This window comes from Tympanuchus pallidicinctus, unplaced genomic scaffold (genome assembly GCF_026119805.1).
Source record: "Tympanuchus pallidicinctus isolate F22 unplaced genomic scaffold, pur_lepc_1.0 scaffold3, whole genome shotgun sequence".
Classification (NCBI taxonomy): domain Eukaryota; kingdom Metazoa; phylum Chordata; class Aves; order Galliformes; family Phasianidae; genus Tympanuchus; species Tympanuchus pallidicinctus.
Genome location: NW_026294747.1, coordinates 87,672,226 through 87,693,884, shown reverse-complemented (window position 1 = coordinate 87,693,884; position 21,659 = coordinate 87,672,226). Strand labels below are relative to the sequence as shown.

The following is a 21,659-nucleotide window of genomic DNA, read 5'->3' as shown; positions in this document are numbered from 1 at the left end:
TTCAGAATCAGTCAACAAAAGGTGTTCTATACAACAGAATTATGGAGTGAGGTTCACATACAGTACATAACACTTCAGACTGATGAAGAATTTATGGGTCTCTAAACATGCAGTACTAACCAGGCAGAACTACTTTATTTATAACCTTACTCATTAAGAATTTACTTACAGACTAAGAATGCTAAAAAAAAAATTGTGGCCCCTTAAGCCACAATGAGCCTTGGGCTCTTCCCAATAGCATGATAACTGCATAGTAATAAAACAGGGACAACAGCTTTTATTTACTTCTCAGCTTACCTGTGGCAAAGTAACTTCAGCAGCATGGAGCTCAGCATAGCCTAAGAGCCTATATAATTTCTTTACTTCTCAAGCAGTAAGAGCTGCAGTATAGACATAAGTGCCAAAAGATGTGTAAGAATATGGAATTTTTCACAGGCTTCAGGCTCAATCAGGCATGGCAGCCCTGAAGCAGGCCTCAGTTCTACCAAAGAAATATTTCCTGAGAGACTGAAAAACATTTTCATACAATTTTCTTCTTTCTAGAACAAGTAAGAATAATACTAAATTTTATACTTTTCTTTAAAGTCAGTGAAAGTACATAAACCTTCACAGAGGCATATTTACTTTTACTCTATGTTCAAGCAAATTAAATTTCAAATCAGAGAGTAACCTTCTCCCATATATTTTTCTTTGTATAAATGCAGCCATCTTAAAGAAGATGGCAATTTAATCCCAGACTTGACCAGCAGCCAATAGACATAACTTAAGATCACTAATTCTGGAAAAGCAGTTATTTGTAAGATTTTGGACCAGTTGTATATCTATTCATATCACTGTGAATAACTGATCAACATCTTTCATTCTTTAGATATAAAGTCATGAAATGAAGCATGTTGGAATTGGTCCCCAGATTCTACATAGTTTTCTAAAGCTTTTGCAGCTTCCTTGGGCTACTGATAGCCCTCTCATGAGGACTGGTTTCATAGCACCAAGACAGAGTCCTAGTTTCCCAAAGATGTTATTATGAAATCCATAGCTTTGCATGAATAGAAAAAGAACAAGGAAAAACGCCAATAGAAATGAAAATTAAGAAAAAGTTGACTTGCACTTCTTTAACTTTGGGAAAAGTCGATGTGAAACAAGGATACTGTCAGTCAGGAAGGTGAAATGAATAAGCAAAGTGATAAGGACTTTTACAGGGGAAGACAGATGCCTCTTGGCAGAAAAATACATGAAAATATTTATGGACAGCTCTTTCAGAAAATAACAGCCATTAAGCACTGAAATGTGCCACTATCCATGCCAAATACCTCGACATCTCATCTTACTCCATTTTCACTTATTGAAAACTTCATGAGCGCAGGATTTTGTTTTTATTCTTTGATCTAAAAAGTCACAGTAAGCATGCAAATACCAGCTTATTATTCTTGGGAAATTAACAATTAATGTTTTAAATTAGATTCGAATTTCCAGCATGCCACAAGGTTTTCTGTTTTCTTTTAATGCATAGGGGTCTTATACCTAACATATTTACATTTTACACATATATGATATCCTCCAGGCCAAAGAATCCCAAACCAGATTATGAAAATTTCCACAGAGTCCATTTGTGTGTACAGAGACCACAGTGTAGCCACTAGGTTGTTTGACATCCTCAGCTTTTTCTGCCAAAGCTAAGAAGTCAATGAACAGGAGTTAGTAAGCTTTGGTATATCGTAGATGGGTCATCCCAAGAAGAGACATGAGAAAGCAGAAGAAAAGGTTGTAGCAAGTTAGGTGAAGAAACAGAAAATAAGAAATACTATGCTTTATATGGGACACAAGCATTCAGCTGCAAACATAAAATTTACAGAAATTAAACTTGAACTCAGATTTCCTAGTAGTCAAATCTCCAAAAGGCTGGAGCTTTCCCAAACTGCACGTGTTTCTTCTGAGTGAAATTAGCAATACTCAGTAAATAGTCAATATTTTGATATAAAGAATTAAGATTTTAAATCAGTGGAGTGAAATGAGGCAAGTTACTCCAAGAGGTAGCCAGGGATGATACGCAGCTACTGCTGATTTCCAAAACTGCAACAGCACGCTTCTAAGACCTTACCTCAAACGCAAGAGGGCTAGACAGTTTATATCAACAGCACATCACCAAACTGCCTGCCTTGGGGGCACTCCTTGTTCCAAAAGGAACTGAGAAAGATATATTCTTCCAGAGTTGCCATCTGATGGAAGAGGAAACATGGCTTTGAGAGTGCACCCAAGAAGGGATGAAAAAAGAGGTGGCAAGTGTAAAATCAAATTTCTACCACCGCTGCCCTCCACTACTGCACTACTGCATTTTCATTTTTCTGTATTACCCACGTGATACAATATTTTTTATTATTTTATTAAGAGAGATTTTTAAAAGCTGAAAAAATGTCAAGCTAAGTGATATCGAAAAAATGGATACAGAAAAGAACCAAATACTAACCAAACATGATGCAAATAGCTGAGAGATTAAAGGCTCATATTCTGAGCTATTTATAGAATGGATTGAATCCACTTCTGATTAGAAATCTCAGGCTCAGGTGTGTCCAGAAGCCTCTGAGTGAAGAGTTGTGATGAGGCTGGAGTGAACAAAGTAATGAGCGTGAAATTTTGGGCAGAAATGAGCATTAATTATGTTCTTTTCCCTGTTTAAATACACATGCACTCCACAAAGCCACACAAGCCAGTTTAACATGATCTGGTCAATATTAACTGGAACAATATTTACTACAGATGTTGCTTATAAAACCTAAAGTCAGAAGAAAGTCTCTCCAAAATATCACTGCCTAATAAATTACATGCTGGGCAAATGAAAACAATACAGTTGCCAGAATGTTTCCATGCTGCAACATTTGCATTGTCATAAAGCAACATTTTATCACATTGCTGTCACAGTGAGTGAAAAGCACTAGTACTTGAAAAGTCATTCATGTCCTCAAAGTGCTGCGTCACTTGTAAAGGTACAAACATCTCTGTACAATTTTTCACCTTTATTCAGTTGATTTATCTCTCTGCTACATGCACACAAACATAAATGCATCACTTGTTTGAAGAACCCTGAGGTGAGGACATTAGAAAATACAACAGGTTAAAAAAAGATGTCTGCACCACTGAGTATAATACTGTGAATTTTGTTATCTACATCACAACTCCATCTACAAGTAATTTTGATCTGTAGCCAAATAGCTGCAGTTGGTCCTTTGGGTACGCCTCAGCCTCCTCCTAACTTAGTTATTTACATCTCTGCTAGCAACAGCTCTTACAGCTAGAAAATATTGTAACACATAACTTAAACTTCCTTTTCTTTGCTTCAGGCTGTTATTCCATGTTTTACCATCTTTTGAGAACAAATAATTCCCTTCCTTCATTTATACTGTTACCTTGAAGTTATTTATAGCTTGTGCCCATGTCCCTCGAGCTCTCCCTGCTATAGACTATAAATATAGCTCCCTTAATCCCTCCTCATATGTTTTATCCTCTACTATTTGTACCAGAATTGTAATCTTTATATTTTCTCTCCATTTCAAATTCTTTGGACTGCAACTGCACACTGTATTGCAAATGAGTGGTGAAGCCAAAATCTTTTGTTCCTTTTAAATATGATCTTACATCACTATAATTGTGAACGCATTAGCCCAGGTTGAAATGCATAAACTATTCTAATTGCTTTCATCTCTTTATTTTTAAACCAAGTTGCATTGAATTTACAATTTCATATGCTTTGTCTGAGCTTACTGATTAATTTCACAAAACAGAGCAAAAATTATTTTAGCCAAAAGACAGCAATGTATATGGTTTCAAAAGAAGAAAGAGAAAGGGATATTCTTTCCCTGTATGTTCTCTCAGAGACTATATCCTCTTTTAATAGCAACAACAGAGCCAATTTTTGTTTAAATTTTAATCTCACAGACATTCAGGGAATAAATCAAGTCTGATGCAGACTGTGTAGGATGCAGTTATGAGCTGTGAATTTTAATTGCATGCATTTTGAGACTTGAAAGGGTAACAAATTCTTTCAAAGGGTTAACAAAATGGGGATCAAAATAATGGCCCAATCTTCAGTGGGGCTGCGACACTTGGAACCAGTTAAGGATATGTTCCACAGACTCAAATGGGCTTTCAAATGTCCTTCATAAGGTGTGCCACAGGAGTTTGTGCTGTTAGCTTCTCTAGGCTTTGCATGAAGTTACAAGAATTCTCTCAATGATCAGGAACAGTTTCAAAGATAAAAAGCAGAAGGGAAATAAATACTCTTTTTTGAATTAGGAGAAGGTTGATAGTGCACTGAGGCAACAGTAATTGCCCTTTTAATAGAGGTCTGGAAAGAAGAATAATGGAAAAAAGATTGATGGGGTTAAAACTGCAGATGGCACAAATCTCTTTAGGATATTTCATGGAAGGTTTTGAGGAATGCCAGAGGTCCTTATAAACCATTGTGATTGGGAACCAAAATAGAAGGGTTCGTTCATTCTTTCAGATGTGCGCAGTAATTTCTGCTGGGAGGCACGAGCGGAATATACCTTAGAACTACTTTATTAACCTTAATATAACATCCACGATAGATGGCTGTCACTGTAGACAGCTTGGCAGAAACATGAAGTCAATATAAATCAAGATTCAAAACTGAAAACGGGAGGTACAGAATCTAGGATAAAAGTTTCCATATTTCTCAATGAGGCTTTGTCATCAAGAATTTACAGTTTAGTTATCCTATCTCAAAAAGAGCCAAGTCAGAAACAGGAAAAGGCTAATTGGATTTAAAATGATTAAGAGTTTGGAAGGACTTCCATAAGAAGAAAGTCTGATTTGCACTTCTATGGGTTTTTTTCTTTTTTTTTTCTTTTTTTTTTTTTGCATTGAACACCACTATTTATATCTACTTCAGCATCCATCCATCTGTACTAAAAGAGGAAAACCACATTATAAACGAGCATATTTGCATAACTATGGGCCTTCTGGGGAGTGGAAGTAAGGGTTAGATAATAATAAAGTAGATTCAGTGAAGAAAAGTAAGATTAATCTATGCAGCCTTTCTCTTTTCCAAAAACTAACTACTGTCTTCTGGAATGATTTTATAATTGCATTTACAATCACAAAGTTCAAACATCTGAAAATGTTATCTAACAAGAAAGCTGAGTTTTCTTTTCTCTACTGATATTTTAGACAATCAGTTGGAATACTAAGTTCTGACAGCTGGATGCAAGACAATATTTCCTACCTGCATGTTATTAATCCCTGATGTTTCTGGGTTTACACTCTGTTGTCTGCTTATGACAGACAATCTGTGGCTGTCCCCAGTTCAGGATCACAGACCTTCACAGCAGCAGCAATGAAATCTGCTTTCAGATTGCTTACCTTAGGTGTGATTGTGAAGATTAGAATCATTTAGAAGAGTTCTGATCCAAAAGATGCAGTGCAGTTGGGCTACAAACAGTACAGCAACAGGCATGAGAATCAAACTGTGCTTCAAACTCAAAATTATATTCAGTAAGAAATGAACAGCAAAAACTGCAACACCTCTAAGGTCCTTTTGACCTGTGCTTGCTAGCATGCCAGCATCATTTAGAGATACTGTATGGTTTTGGCTTACATAGATCCCAGTATCAAATGCTTCTGTAAGTAGCAACAAGGGAGTAGCTTCACAGGAAAGAAATTTTTCCTCCCATAGCTTGAATTCTACTGATTTCCAGGTTGTCTTGGAAGGATAAGTGCATATAGGAGCATACTTAGGTTACAAAAATAAAAGAGAATAGGGGTTATCAGTGGGAGAATGTCTGGCAAAACATTTTCTCCACAGAGGGAGGATTAGAGAAAGAATGAAGAAGAAATTGCATCCAAGAGCCATGTAAGCTTTGCTGGAGCAAACTTTACATGGTACTGAACCGGCACTGATGTGATTTGGGGTGCAGATTTGCTACAGCTTCCATAACATCTCATTTTGCTGCAGGTTGCTATAGCCAGCACAGATATTTTCTTCTTGATTATGAGCGATGCACACTTGTCAGATTTTTTCTTTTCATTCTAACACACGAAATTTGCCCAGCGGATGAGAAGTGCGGGCTGCTTCACAGGAACAGTATTAACGTACATTCTACTCAATGGTAAAGTGCTATGTAGTTAAACCGGAGTTTTATAAGGTGTTAATTAGGCGTGAAACATTAGTCCTTGTCCTTTAAATGCTGAGAGAAGTTTCTCATGGAAATATGGCTGAAGTTCTGCTTCCTCCCTCCCTCCATGGCCCTCCAACATCAAGGATAATTCACAGCAATACAGCAACGTACTTCATAGAGGCAACAACACACATGAGTCTTAAGAATCAGCTACTGAAGTACTTGGTGTCTTCAGCCCTTAGCAGCTTGCAAGATTCTGTGAGATATAAGTCCACCTTTTGTGATGCAAAGTGCACAGAGTGAGGAACAGCACTTGGCCTTAGACATGCATTCAAGCTCACCCCAACTAATCCATGAAACTCAACACATCCTAAAATTTTTGTCAAATTTTAATATACCCGTAAGTCTAAAATGATCCTAGAGTTGGAAAACAGAATAGGATCAGTGATAAATCTATATATGCATCTGATTTAAATTTATATATTATCAGTGACAGGAGAGATGCATTCTCTCTTACATGAAGTTTCAGAACTCTAGCCTAAGGGCATTTTTTTAAAAATATTTCCATTTCTGGCCATTCATTTTCTGAACAAAATAGCTGTGTCAGTATTTATATCCTTACTCGTACTCGCATCATTATTACTTAATTCATCCACATTAGCATTCCTTGTTTATTTCTTTGTTTTCAGTCCTTTGATGTTGCCATCTATAATTTCTCTTCTTTCCTGAGTAAATTCTTCAGCTGCCCCATTATCCATATATTCATTGGAATGAGTGGTAAAAAAAAACAACAACAAAAACACCAGAAAATATGCACAGAGCTGAGAAAGCTGCCAATCAGGGCAACCAGAAAAGGCAAAGCCAAGGATGGTGCAAATGTCAGGGCAATGGTAATTCATTGCAAAGCACAGATGAGATTGCTCTGCAGGTTCTGTAGGAAGGCTGAGCTGTGCTTGGGGGATGGGAGTTAGAGATGGTGGGATGGAACAGAATCTGTAGCATGTGCATAAACAGACTGTGTCCCACAACTCTCCCTCTCCCAAACAATTTATTCATTCTCAGAAAACAAACAAACAAACAAAACAAAACAAAAAAACAGAAAAACAGTCTTTAGGATGGTTTGGAAAATCCCTGAATACTGGTTTATTATGTGACTGTGTAGAGTAAAGCACTCCTATATTGTTTTTAATAGCTTCTGCTGATTCTAAAGACAATGCTATTTCTCCATGTCTTCTTTCTAGTGTTTTTTTTTTCTCTTTTCTTGACAGAAGCTTCTCTCATTTCTATCAAATGTGACTACTTTCTTAACTGCTTTCAGCCATATTTTTCCTACTACTTTCATTGTCAGGGCATGTGCTCCAGTCTCCCTCATTTCTATCTCCTACATGGTTCCCTTGCATCTCCATTCTTTCTCCATCCTCCCTCATAAAGCATTTTAATACAGGAAATGCCTGTATAATCTCTCACTATTCCTCCATTTATAACACTCTCTGATATTTCCACCAAACCACTTTACCTCATGCCAATCCTTCCTTCATACAACTTGAAGAAACACAGGTAAGACTTATTGTTTCCAATAGAAATCCTTCAATGATAATTGATAGTAGTATCAATTCTTCAAATAAAAGAATAAAACTTCATTCTTCTGAATTAGATCCTGCAGGAAAATCAGTAACAGCAAATAAAAGGATGGAAACTTCTTGACGTGCATGGGAATGAGTAGATCTGTCTTCTGAGCCTGGAACACTGCTGAGCACATGCACAACATGGGCTGATGAGCATCTACTGGATTCCCAAGGTAAAATGCTCTCTCGAATTCAAGTCCCAACAGATTTCAGCAACTGCTGTGCAAGGATTTTTTGGATGAGAATTCTGATATATCTTTTAAGAAATACCTTCATGTAAAAGTATATATATTCATATAAACACGCTGATAATTTTCTTTTTGCTATTTCCTATGCTGTTACGTGCATCAAAATACTACGAATTTTGTCACTATTCATCTCAACATGAAATCATCCCACAAAACAGGGGTTTTATTTCATACTTCTTGGTGCAATCCTCACGAGGGAATTCTTTTATGCATTTTATAACTTCAAAACCAGAACCAAATAAGAATATATAAAAATTTGAACAGTCTCAGTCATATCCATAGCAAAAACACGACAAAGGTAGGGAAAAACATGTGTTTTTCAGTAATCATGTCAATTTACAGATCAAACAAGTGGATGAAAAGAATAAAGACTTCATGTTCTCCAAAAGGAGGGGTGATGTGAACAGGTAAGTATAAGGCAATCCCTACCACATCTTACTGCAGTTAGGAGTAGGAGGAATAAACATCAGAAAGACTCCACAGGAGACTAAGCACTAGCAGTCTGTGTTCCTTATTCCTCCTCAAAATGTTACTCTGCAAAGCCAACAGGGTTTTGGCCTTGGGCACCAAGACAGAAAAATTTGGATTAAGAACAAAACAATGAGAGGAAATTATTACATTAACATTAAGCTTTCTCTTTATTCCATTCCAGATTTCACAGAAATTGAATAGCTGTTATTCCTCGTTGTGGCACACATACCTTCAACCACAGGGATCGCAAAAGAGAACAATCATCTCTGACTGCAAAAACATGGCATTTTAAAAGAATTCATTCCTTTTTCTCTCCTGTCTCTCTTTGATGATACTCAGTTTCATTACCAGAAGGAATGTGTTACCATTAGCATGGAGCATCCTGCATTTTGAGCACAGTCATCAACAAAAGGTTTGAATTCTTGGAGCTCTTGTCATATTTGTACATTCCAGAAGCAGGAAGGAGTTTGCAATCAGGAGACACAAAGCTAATAAAGCATATGTGTTGGCTATGCTCAGATTATATAAAATGCCAGAGTACCTTTAGAGTAATGTACAGAACTGCAAGTCTGACAAAACTACAGGAGCTGTTTATTATGCAACAGGAGAGAGAAACTAGCACCGTACCTCAACCACATAAAGGCTTCTGCAGCCTTTGCATGTTTTTTACACCAAAAACATTTTGAAGCAGATCCTGATCATATTCAGAATGTTCACAAAGAGAAATATAACACTTATTTAGAGGAGAAAGGTGAAAAAGAAAAAATGGAGTTCATTAATCTATTAACATTTCACTGTTTTAGAAATGGCCAGCTTCATCTATACTCAAAGGCTGCACCAACACCTAGCTGACAAACTGCCACTTTCTTATTTGTCTTGCTTTTTATCAAACTGTTACTGAAAACTTGCTTCTAGTTACAGCCACTGAGATCGCAGCAAACTTCCTGAGGGGAGGATGTGCTTTACCATGTTTTTGAATGACAACTCTGCTTCAGGATTAAGGTTTTCTAGCAGATACATTTGTGAAGCAGCCATGAAGAATGGTTTGCTAAAAATGTGTCATTTTGCCAAAGCTTCCTGTTATGTCTGTGAAATGCATTTAGAAGGCTAATTAAACAGCAGGCACTGCTTTTACGTAACAAAATGAGAAGGGTCCATTTCGGAGGAGCTGTGTGCATATGTGACATGTTCACGCTGAACATGGAGCTTGACAGTGCCAGCCCCTAAAAATAGATCCTGGATATCCTTGTTCTCACCAGCCACAAGCCTGTCCCCTGCACGGCTAGGCAGCAATCCTGCCCCCTGCTACCTCCTCAGGGGATCAGAACTCTACCCCAGGTACCTCTTTTTAGTAGAAGTAGAGGAGATAAAAAGGATGTTGGATTTGCTACATTTGAAACAATATCCTTGCCCCTTTGCAGGCAGCTATCATGTTGTTTTGGCAGCAGGAAGGAATCTGTGGTTTTTCTTGAATGTTGCTCTTCTTTATTTAAACTACCAGAAATAAAGCAAAAATGACAGAATGCTCTGTCTATAAATAATCATTCCGGTGTACAGTTATATTAGGAGGTAACTCAGATGGCATGATAACGCCTAACAGGCTAATCTTAGACCTGTAATGCCATAAGATGAAAATAACTAGGCTAAGAATAACTGACCCAGAGGAGTCAGCCTGTGAAAGAAGATCCACAGAACAGGGCATTTCAGATTTTCATGCATGCACAACAGTATCTGCCAGCCAGTTTTCATAGAATATTTTGGATTGCATTCATCACATAAAAATAAAACAGTAGTTCAGAAAAGGTAAAATGCAATCTCACTTGAAATCCTGCCCACCATCTACATCAAAACATGAAGTCACTGTATATATGCATATATGCAAATGTACACAGGAGAAGTGATGAATGTTTGCAGACCAGCCAGCTAAGTATTCTGCTTTCTCATAGCTTCTGCATCCTCTGCAAAGGCTGTGCAAAAGAAATGGGCTGGGCAGTTGTTATAGAAATAAAAGTCTGATTATAGCTCTGGTAGTAGGAGCAGTTACAAATGTTCCTCAGATCAGATGCTAATTTTAATGAGGGGAATAACTTCTGTACACAGTTTTACACGAGGAAAGACCAGCTGAAAACACATGCTTTTGAGCAAGGGGCAAAGCAGTGTATGTAAGAAAGGTGAACAGCTAAAACAATAAACAACTGAAGTAAAAAAAAGTCTTTTATAAGTGATTTAGCTCAACGCTCAGAGAGAGAAGAGCTGCTGTTCTAGTGCCAGTGCTAGCGAACCTTTGTAGTACAGGTAGTGTCTAATGATATCAGGAAAGAAGGCGAAAGAGGTTTTAAAAATAAAAGCAGAACAATTTTACTTATTTTCCAGCTTTAATGGCTTGCTATTCTTTTAAATCATTTACTTTGAAACTCCTGTTCCAGTCCTTTTCCACAATTTATAAATATACCTTTCAATACAATGTTAGATGCAAAGGTAACCATCACATGATTCTAGATGTTGGGACATAAGGGAGAAAAACTTTTTTAAAAAGGCAATATGACAGCAACAGAGGACACACAAAATTGGCAACATTGGTCTGTATTCAGTGTCTTCCCAAATAACACATATAAGAAAAAACAGCTTAATTTCACCTTACCACATTTTTTGTTCAACTGAATTCATAATCAGTGCCTTGTCCAGCACATGTGATTGAGCAATACCTTCACCCAAAGTCAGTGAAACCCATCACCAGGCAAGGTCTACACTGCCCTTCTCATAGCCTTGATTGTTAAGGCTAAGCCGTACTCTCCGATGACAAAGAATCCAAATACTTCAGCTCCTATGAAGAACTAGCTCTTTTTCTGCCTGGCTTTTGAGAGGTACTGAAAACAGCCTCTCCTGACTGCTGCCTAGAACTTCCCTGAATTGAGCTGTTTCACATCATTTTTTCATTACTCTAAAGAGAATCATAAAGTAAAACATAGTTCTCTGTTATCCTTCCTCACTTCAAAGAATTATTGCCTGAGATAACACATATGTAAGACAAGTTTTATCTGTAAATATAAAACTCCCGGATTCAAAAATGCAAATATTCCAAGATTTTTGATTTTCATGTGCCTCAAAAAAACCAAACCAAAACAAAAACCAACCTTTAAATGAATTTACTTGTTGCAATCTCTCCATGAGACCAGTTGAGCAGGTGACAGTTTTGTTTGGCCAGAAATAAAGGGCCAACAAATATCAAATAATATTTCCTGTTGGCAATATAAATACACATGTACAAACATGCATGTGTGGTTATGCCATCACACACAGATGCAACGCATAGGATAAATTTTGTACAACATGGCTTACTGAGGGAAGACAGCTAAAAAGGACCCACCAGCTCACATATAACATGATGCTCACAAGCACCAATTCCGCCATTTATACTCAAGAGACACAGCTTGAATTTTCTGGTCAGTGCAGAGAATAAAATACCACAACTACATTAACTTACTCCATTTGTGAAATCACAAGTATCTTGCAAGAGTGTATCTTGACTGAGTCACAGAATGGGTTTAGGTTGGAATGGACCCCAAGCATCATCAAGTTCCAATCCTCCTGCCACAGGCAGGGCCACCAACCTCCAGGTCTGGTACTAGGCCAGGTTGCCCAGGGCCCCATCCATCCTGGTCCTGAGCACCTCCAGGGACAGTCAATCAAATTAATCACTCTGAATTGTTATATTCCCTTTAGAACCATTTTGTTCCAAAGATTTCTGAGCCTGACAGGTATTATTTTCCCCATTTCACAGAAGAGGAAGCTGACGTCAGCAGGATTATATAACTCACTCAGGTCACCTGTCAGCTAGTGACAAGCCAAGGCTTTAAGCTCAAGATCTCCTTGAACTCTTGATTTTTCAACACTGCTGCTTTGGGCAAGAGGCAGAGCATGTCTTACCCAATAAAAGTTGAGGTGGAATTTAGAAAGGCCAATGCAAGGGTACATTCACAAAATACGGTGAAAGAAGCAACCATACCCTTTGGAAAAACATCACAGTATGTTTAATCACCAGAGGTTAATAATGTTGGCATCACTCCTTAAAGTCACAGATCTGCAGATGCCGTGGATGGGTAGGTCGTTCATTCTCCTTCATGGAAGTGAAATATGTTTGATTAATGTAGCACTGAATTAGTAATTTATTTGTTACATGTGAATGATTCCTGTCAAGGAATCATTCCTGCTGGACCAAAGGCTTTTTTTTCAAGGGGTTATAGTTTATGAATCATATTGTGGTGGAAAGGGAGACCTGAATGCTAGAACCTGTTATGGCATTGCACGTATGGCAGTTGTGACTTTGGGGGTAAAATTAAAGAAATATCATAGGTAAATAATACTATCTAAATAAGAAACTTAGACTCACGTTGTTTTTTATTTGATTTTTTTTTTTTAAATCTTGAAACAAAGATAATTATGGTATCAAATAAGAATGGATAAGCATCATTTTCTCAAATAAAGATGCATGGTACATACTGCTGCATTTCAGAGCAACAGTACCATATGGGAATATCTAGTTCAGTCTTCTCAAGATAGCTGAAACAGCTCTCTGCAATAAGGTGTAGGTGTTTGCAAATTACACAGCTTCTTGAGTCAGTGCCTATCTAGATTGCTCCATTCATAATTAGACTTTTGATTGGTAACTATCCAGATAATCTCATTCATAGTATGATTTACAAGCAGGGATGGAGACAGACAGGCAAAGCAGCAATTGAGGGAATACCAGAAGAACTGCTTTCACATGACAGAAGCATTTGGTATGCCTGCTATTGTCAGAAATACCTTAGACATTTTGGTTTGCAAAAATGTTTCCAGTGGCCACTGCATAGGTCCTCTTTGGGGATGACTCCAGTTAGAGTTGTGTAATACATGCACCTGGGAACTAGCAAAGTTAAATACCCACTGACAACATAAGTTGTGCTTATTCCAAGACTTCAAGAATATTAAAAATGCATGTTGTAAATGTGCAGGTATCTGTGTTTTTTTTTCCGAAATATGCACAACTTTTTAATCTGTGCAGTGCATGAAGTGAAGATAACTTTTAAGTAAGGAGTGAGTGCTCTTAGCAAAATTCAGGTGACTGGTTTTAGTTACTACAAACACTAGACCACGTAGTTATGATCTGGTTACTCCTTTCTCCTCTGTATGCATGCAGCATAGAGACAGTGCATCAAAAGTTATCAAGACTGATTCTGTAAGACTCTGATCTCAAAGGAACTGAAGGTAACTGACAGCAACACCAGACTTTGTGGTCTCATCAGACATGAATTAAACTACAGACTCTGTACAGTATCAACTACTTGTGGTCTCGCTGTGTATCTCAAAGGCCAACAGAAACACTGTAGAACATTTTGTGCTTTACAGAGTATATATTTAAACATCTTTTACCTCGACGATTTTCTTGACTGTGTTAAAAAAAAACAACAAAACAAAACAAAAAAACAACAAAAAAAAACAACAAAAAAACCCCACTATTTTACTTGGTGCTACAGAGGAAATTATATATGTTACAGAGGCCTAAGGTAATATCAGCTAAAAATCAAATGTTACAAGACATTCTTGTCTCCACCAAGGAAAAACTCAGAGCTATAAACATATAGAAAATTACCTCCTTTTCTTGTGTTTGAAATGAGAAAATTGATATTACATGAACAACATTACTTGGTGGTTACAAGTTAGCACAGTGGACTTAAAAAGAATAGATTTGCACTTGCATACAGATAATTTCAACTTGAGACACTATTTAAAAAAAAAAAAATAGAAGGGAAGGTGAAGCAGTGGGTCTTATCTCTCTGACCAGTATAAAAGCACTGGACACTTGCTGAGCTGATCAGGAAACGCAATCATTCTTGAACAGTAAGTCAACATAAAAGTTTGCAGAAATGCAACACTTTCAGAGAACATTCTGCTTTTTTTCCACTTTCATAGGTAGAACTTCATTGCCCATATTTGTAAACAACTCTTTCACCTGATTCTTGTCCTTGACAAAGGAGCTGCAATTGGTGTTCAAAATGTATTTTAAGGAGATAAAGAAACCATAAATTCTTTGAGACATCCATAAAGAAACAAATCAACCCAGCAGCTTTATAAAGGAAGAGAAAAATCCCCGATGTTAAACATCACAAGTTTGAACTGCTCATTCCCTTTACATATTTACAATTAATTTAATGTGCACTTAATACCTCTTCAATTTCTCACTCTTTCATTCTTTCATCTCCTTAGTTATTATGAGATTTTATGACTTTCTGTACTGAGTAATACTAATAATAAAGTTTAAAAACATTAAATACTTTCCTAACAAGAAAAATGTTGCCACTTGACACAATCATTCACAGTTTAATATCTGAAACCATAAGCCTGCTCTTTATTTAATAAAGAAACAGTAGAAGTTTAAGTTCTCCATCTGTAAAGCAGGAAAATGAACATTTTTTTAGAAGAAGCAAAGAAACATGAGCTCAACAGGTGTACCAAAACAGGGAATTTCTGAAGAGATCTGTGATCTACATGTGTATTTGTGCTTACAAGGTGGGAAACACTGCAAATTTTGCTAAAAATAGATATGAAAAAGGGAAGAAGAAAAGGGCAATAAACTAAGACTATCATACGTGTAAAAATTCACATTACATTCTACTTACAGGCTGTCTATAAAGACAACTTTACGAAAAACAAAGTGAGAAATCTAGGACTGAAAAGATATAGAGCAGCTAATTCACAGTAGAGTAAAAAGTAACCTGAAATTTCGACTTTTTTAGCCTCTTCAAAATGAAGCTTCATCTGAATGGCTACAATTATTTTGGCTTAATTCATCATTAAGACATTACCCTCATGTCTCAAACACAGCTAACAGAGAAATCACAAAATCCAAGGAGAGATACAAATACATGCAGAAACATCCAGTGTTCCATAAGATCAGCTTTGAAATACCTTCATTAAAAATGCATCCAATTTACATTTCAGTGACTCATTACCTGACTATTGCCAGGTTCCAAAATATTTTCTAAATAGCAAGATAAGCCATGCATATTGAAGAGACTGTCTTGCTTTAAGAGCATTCTTGTTAAAGTAACCTAACAATGAAAACAGAACAGGATTAACATAAAAATCTCTCTGCATGTAAACCTGAGGAAAGGAAACTCACAAGACCAAATCCTGTTTACAAAAACACATAGGAAAAGAACTGTGATGGGCTGTAATGGCAGCTCTTTCTGATACAGGCTGCTGCTGAAATTCTCTCTGTGAATAAGCTCATACTACAAACCCCATTTTGCACTCACAAAACAAAATAAATGGGAAAAAAAAACCCAACAAAATGCCAACTATATTTCAGTTGTTAGCATTTTGCTCTTGCTGGAAAGTAGCAGGCTGAAGGAGACAAACTCCCCACAAACGCGATAGTTAGTATCTAACATACTGTGATAAGAGAGAATTATTTAACAACTTACATAAAGCCCACAAAAATACATCAGTTCTTTAAAGGAGGGGTGTTTTCTTGCTGTGATGGGCTGTATTTTCTCAGTAAGTCACAATGTAGGCAGGCAAGGCTGAGGTGCTGAGCTGTCTCTTACCTGAGCTGATCATACTGTGCATTCTTTGCTGAGCCAAGAGCTGTTCACGTCCAGAAACCCCATCTGAGGAAAAACACGATTCACTCTCGTAAATTGTCTGCAGCATATTCCAACCAGTCTGCACTTCAGCTACACGAGAGATTCATCACGGCACTTGCACAGGGGAGTCAGCCACGACCCTCTGCCGTCCTACCTCCTCCAGCCGGACTCGTCAGACAGTACACTTCAGTAATTAGCAGTGTTTAAGCATTTGTACAAGTATCTATTAGGAGAGAAAAGGCAAAATCCACTTTACACAGCAGTGGGAGGGCAAGAAGCGCCTGCTGGGCTGTGCACCTCAGAGTTTCACCAGTTGTGCTCTGGGAGCCAACAGCAGGTGGATGAAGAATCAAAGAAGTATCTCGGTGCTTTCTGGCAGTGTGCGTGGGGAAACACAGCTTCACACTAAGCACAAGCACCCAACGGGAACCGATCCCCGGGGTCCGGCTGCGGTCCCCCCGCCGCACTGCTGTCCCGCAGCCGTTCCCAGGTCCCGCTGCTGGAGTTGGCCTGGGCAGTGACAACTCATTTGCATTTGAATCAACAACAGCGTGGCCCAGAGGCGGCAGAAATAGAACAATGGCTGGCCTGAGCCAAAAATAGGTCAAGCGCAGCCGGGTGATTGGAGCCTGCATTAATGCATTTAAAAATACCACAGCAAACACAGCTGTCCAGTCGCTGTCTTTCAAACTGCAATCCTCCCTCGTCCTCGAGCGTAATTAACCCTTTCCTGCTGCCAAGCCTATTTCTGTGAGGAGGAGCGCCGGTGGGTGGGCGAGCAACAGGGCACAAGCACTCCTCGCGCCCTGCCCTCCCCTCTCTTCCTTTCTCCTCCCCTCCCCCGGCAGCATTCGCTGAGAAGCAAGAAAAACAAAAAAATGTTTCTAAAATAGCACTGATGCTCTCGCTCGCAACGTGGTTTCTGCCGCGCCCACGCACAGCAGTCCCGCGGGGCTATTTTGGCAGCCCTTGTCCTGGGTGCCGGGGCCGTGGCCTGCTGGGCTGGGCGAGCCAGGCAGGCGGGCTGGGGGAGAGAGGCAGGCGCAGGGCATGCTAAGGGGAGCCGGGTGGGTGCTCCCGGCTATAAGCGGCGTTTCCATATTTAGCACGCCTGGTATAATGCTTATAGTAAGGCACCAGTTGTGGCACAGCATATTCGACATGCCTGCCTACTATGCACCATTCTGTCGGCTTACTTAAAATGTGGACAGGGGCTGAGCAGCTCTCGCTTATCTTTAGCAGCATTAGGCAATTTGTACATCTTTCTCCCTTTGATGAGGTGATGTAGTTTCAGAATGGCAGCGTTTGCAGATCAGACTAAAAACACCATGCTGCTCTACGTCTTGGCAGGCTTCTCACATGCTATATTAGTTTCATTTTTCAAAAGACATTTCAAAAGTTGCACGTCTTGTTTTCTGATTATTGCATCTATATGCAGATCAGCAAAGTTTCATTTCACTGTTACAAATGATACTTGACCCGCTTTGCCATACCGTGCTTACTACACAGGTCACCAGAGCCTGTCACTACCTACCTATATCCTTGCACTATGGCCACACACATGCCAAAATTCTGTGCCCCCTCCTCTGGGGAAGTGAGAATGGCAACAGAAGCAGGATTACTCACTGGGATCAGGAAGTCAATGCAAAGGTTGTCTCAGAGATTTCCAGAAATCCATCAAGTCCTGAACTACCTCAAGCACTTCTTGTTCTCAAAGACACAAGAGTGCTATGTAACACTTGAAGCTCAGTTCTGCCTTTCAGCCAAGAATTGCCAGTCTGCTGCTTAACTCACACAAGAGATTGCAGCAAAGGGCAATATTTTTTTTTCTTTACTTGTCACAGTTCTGCTTATCAAAGAAAAAATGCTCAATGACAAAATACTGTGACATTGTTATAATATTTGGAGACTTTTACGGCATCTGGGAGGTCCATAGTTCCAGTGTTCTGCCTTTTTTGCAACCACTTTATTTCTCTGCATGCAAAATAATCTAGTCCTGCCAGAGGATAGGATCTGTACCTTGGACAAATGGAGAAAGACTGCAGCAGCTGACAATGGGATTTTCCCTACAGGATCCTTAAGTTATCACCTAGCACCGATCAATGTTCATCTTTCCTCATCTTTCCTCCTCACAGAGTTTAACACATCGTAAAGTGGAAGGGTGCTCTCATTTGAAAGGCAAAGGGTACGAAAGTACTTCTGTGGATGCAGGAGGGCTCTGCAGGCACCGTAAACCCTGCTCTGCAAAGGGGAAAGGATAAAGGTGGTAGCAGCAAGTAGGGTGTTACAATGCAAGCCAGTAGTTGCATAGCATGCATATCAGGTTATATTGAGAGCTGGCAACTTGATAACATGAACATTTAAAGTAATGCTCATAATGCTCTCAGAGCCAGTGCTAGAAAGCTCACTTGGACTGAGACTACTCAATAATCAACAACTCCAGTTCATTCCCAGGAAAGCTGTTCACTCTTCTTCATCCATGGTGCTCCAGGGGTTCCAAATCCTGGTGCTGCCCCCCAGAGAGCTCCAGAAGACCTGCCTAGAATCCTGCAATCCCATTCATGCTGGAAATGCTTCAGCCTCTAATCACATTAGGAAAATGATAACCTGAACTGAGGGCTGAGAATGTAAATGTTCTTTTATCTCTTGAAAATAAGAATATCTAAATGTTTTATGCATAGGGCAGAAGATGTCTAATAAGTGCAAGGGGGAGGACCAACAGAAATAGAAACTTTATCTAACATAGAAAAGACTTTTTATAGATGAAGGTAAACTAAAAAAAAAAAAGGAATTGCTTTATGCCCTTGAGCCAACCAGAACATGACCCTATTTAGTGATTCAGTATCACAAAATAATCAAGTCTTGTATTATTGGGAAACACCACACAAGTAAGTAAAAAGCAAGCCATGACACAGAAAATTCAGCAGTGTGGGAGACTGGCGTTAGGTATCTATATGTGTTTCTAAGTTCCTGTATATGTGGTTGTATTTATTTAGATATCATTCAAAGCTCTGACCTACTGACTTTAAACACTTCAGTGACTAAAAAAAAGTAAACTATTTTCAAGAGTAGAAAATGTACATTCAGACATTTAGCTGCAAGAATTCTTAATTTTGGCATGTGTATTTTAAAATAACAGACATGACTTACACTATTAGCTAATCCACAGACCACGGAGTATTGTATTGTTTTATCTTTGAGATTATAGATAAAAGTTATATCTAAAAATTTCCCTTATGAAGTCAGTCACCTTACACCTGACATTTACAGTCTGAATACTGAAATGCTTCATTGTATTATGGGCCCACTTACGAAAATCTCTGGTACATGCTTGCTTTAAAACACTTGTGTAAATCCATCCTTTTTCAACATATTTAAGCACAAATTCTATGGATTGCAATAGAATTTAAACATGAAGTAAGCATTTTGCTGTGTCAGCCCAGTCAGCAATTGTATGATTGCATGGCTTTAAATAGCTCCTTTAGAGTCCCACAGGAGAAGGAAAAGGGGTTTGTGCCTAGACAAAACTTGTTTTTTATTTTTGAAGCTATGCTTGGTATAAGGTACAGTTCATATAAGAAAACAAGGGATTATTATTATTATTATTATTATTTTCAAATGCACTTCCTAAACTTGGAGAACTTTAATGACACTAAAGGGAAGAGTAAACTGTTAATCTGATTGCACTGCTCAGGTGACTCTAAATGTAATCAGCACCTTTACAGAAAATGTAAGGCATGTTAGTAGCCTGAGATCTCATTACAGGAGGTTCACAATATCTCTCTCTTGTTTTCCTTCTGAGTTGTTAAAAATAAATAAATGTAAGGAAATTATACTGGGAAACAGCATTACTGCAACATTAAGACTGAGAAATTAAGTGCTCAAATTAGAAGGAGCAAGGATTTCTACTCCATTATTAACTCAGCACCATTATAATTAAGCAGCACTTTTCTGCTCCTACTTTCCTCGTTAAGCACAAACAATACATTACTGTTTGTTTTTAGCATACCTCATTTATCACTCACATTCTTCTGAAGCACAGCCTTCATTAATATTCTGACTGCAGTTTCAGCTTTGGCAGTTTTCTTATTTATAAAGGAATTCTTACATTTATTCTTCTGCTGAGTTGCTTCATTGTAGCATATAATTATTATGTACAAAATTAAGTAGAGAGATGCTATCTGTTTTTAGTTGCACACTTAAGTTGGGATATTGCAACTCTTAGAGATGTCCCATAAAGTTGTCCTTCAGTCCCTTTTTCATTAGGCAAATATTCAAGGAAAAAGCATCAAGTAATACCATGCACTGATATAAAATAATGCATGACCAAGTGCTAACTAAATTAAGCTTGTATGGGTAATATGCAATCCGGCCTACTTCAGTACTGAAATTTTGATTTCTAATCCCTGCAACCAAAACAGTTCCTAACTATTATTTGTGTATCTAATTATCAGGAAGCAAGTAGCAGAAGCAGATGTTTTGGGAGCAGAAAGAAACCAGTGGAGCTGATCAAGCACCCTGTTTTAACTGCTGCCTGGAAATAAAGGACCACATTCTGAGCCCTGGGAGAGCAAAGATGAATCATTCAATCCACATGGTCTGGTTGGAAAGTTGCAAATGCAAGGATGTCTGCAGTAAGTTTCCTGTATAGCAAGTCTTTGGTGTTGCCTGTGCAGGAATGCATGTCGCTTTTTCTTCACAGCACCCTGAATCTACCTGAGGAGCATTTTTCAGCTGAGGAGAAAACTGTGGTTCTAAGCACCTTAAGATCAATTCAACCTTCAAAGGAATTTCCTGGGACAAAGAAAGGCATATCTGTAGCTTCGGGAGATTTTGTGGCAAACAATGGGAGAATAGAACTTCATAAAGTTTTGAGAATAAGAAATGCTGCCCTAGGTAAATGCATGGGTGCCTGCCGTCTCTCCTTACGACAATAGAGAGAGCCGCTCAGCTTTCACGTGTAAATGAGCTAAGGGCTTTTGGAACTAGCTCTCCTTTGTGCTGATTACCTGTCACTTTTTCTCCTCTTAAAATATGCCTTTCCATTCACATAAATAAGTCTACTGAAAATTAAGACCTAGATTCCGAACAAGACCTCAAGCAACATGCGCTTGATTATAAGCACAAGGCTAAAGTTAAGCACAAGCTTAAGTGCTTCATAAATTCAAGCATACTCTCTTGAATCACAAAGCTCAAATAATTAAAAAAAAACAAACAAACCACAGAGATAAAAATAAGTGATATTTAAGATAGGAAATACGTGCATAGTTCAGTTATTCTACTAACACTGTTATTTGTTGGAACGAAAACCTAAAATTTTTGTGGTAAAATTAAGGTAAATTGCATACAAACAATACAAACCACACAGCCAAAAGCAATGCCAAGTATTGATAAATAAATCCTTCAGACCAGCAAAGCACTGTGCTTCTTCTATGCCACGAATGAGGCAAGTAGATATATATACACAATATAAGATTTACCAGGTCTGCTATGTTTATGCCCAGCTTTCTTAGGCATGTGTATGTGCGCTGAGTCTGACATGTAGCTGCTCTGGAG

At 38.3% G+C, this 21,659-nt stretch overlaps 1 protein-coding gene across 9 annotated transcripts in view; it reads right to left on the bottom strand.

Moving 5' to 3' along the window:
• HDAC9 (histone deacetylase 9) overlaps nt 1–21,659 on the bottom strand; it is a 438,145-nt gene that overhangs the window by 251,134 nt on the left and 165,352 nt on the right. For 2 of the 9 annotated variants that reach the window (XM_052696006.1, XM_052696004.1), the window contains one exon: nt 16,065–16,127. The exons of 1 other annotated variant lie outside the window; for it this stretch is intronic. In XM_052696006.1, the coding sequence (XP_052551966.1) occupies nt 16,065–16,127 (63 nt within the window). Of the gene's footprint in view, nt 1–5,376; nt 5,446–16,064; nt 16,816–21,659 lie in introns of those variants that run through there. 6 more of the 9 variants (XM_052696003.1, XM_052696005.1, XM_052696012.1 and 3 more) reach the window with 5 other exon arrangements.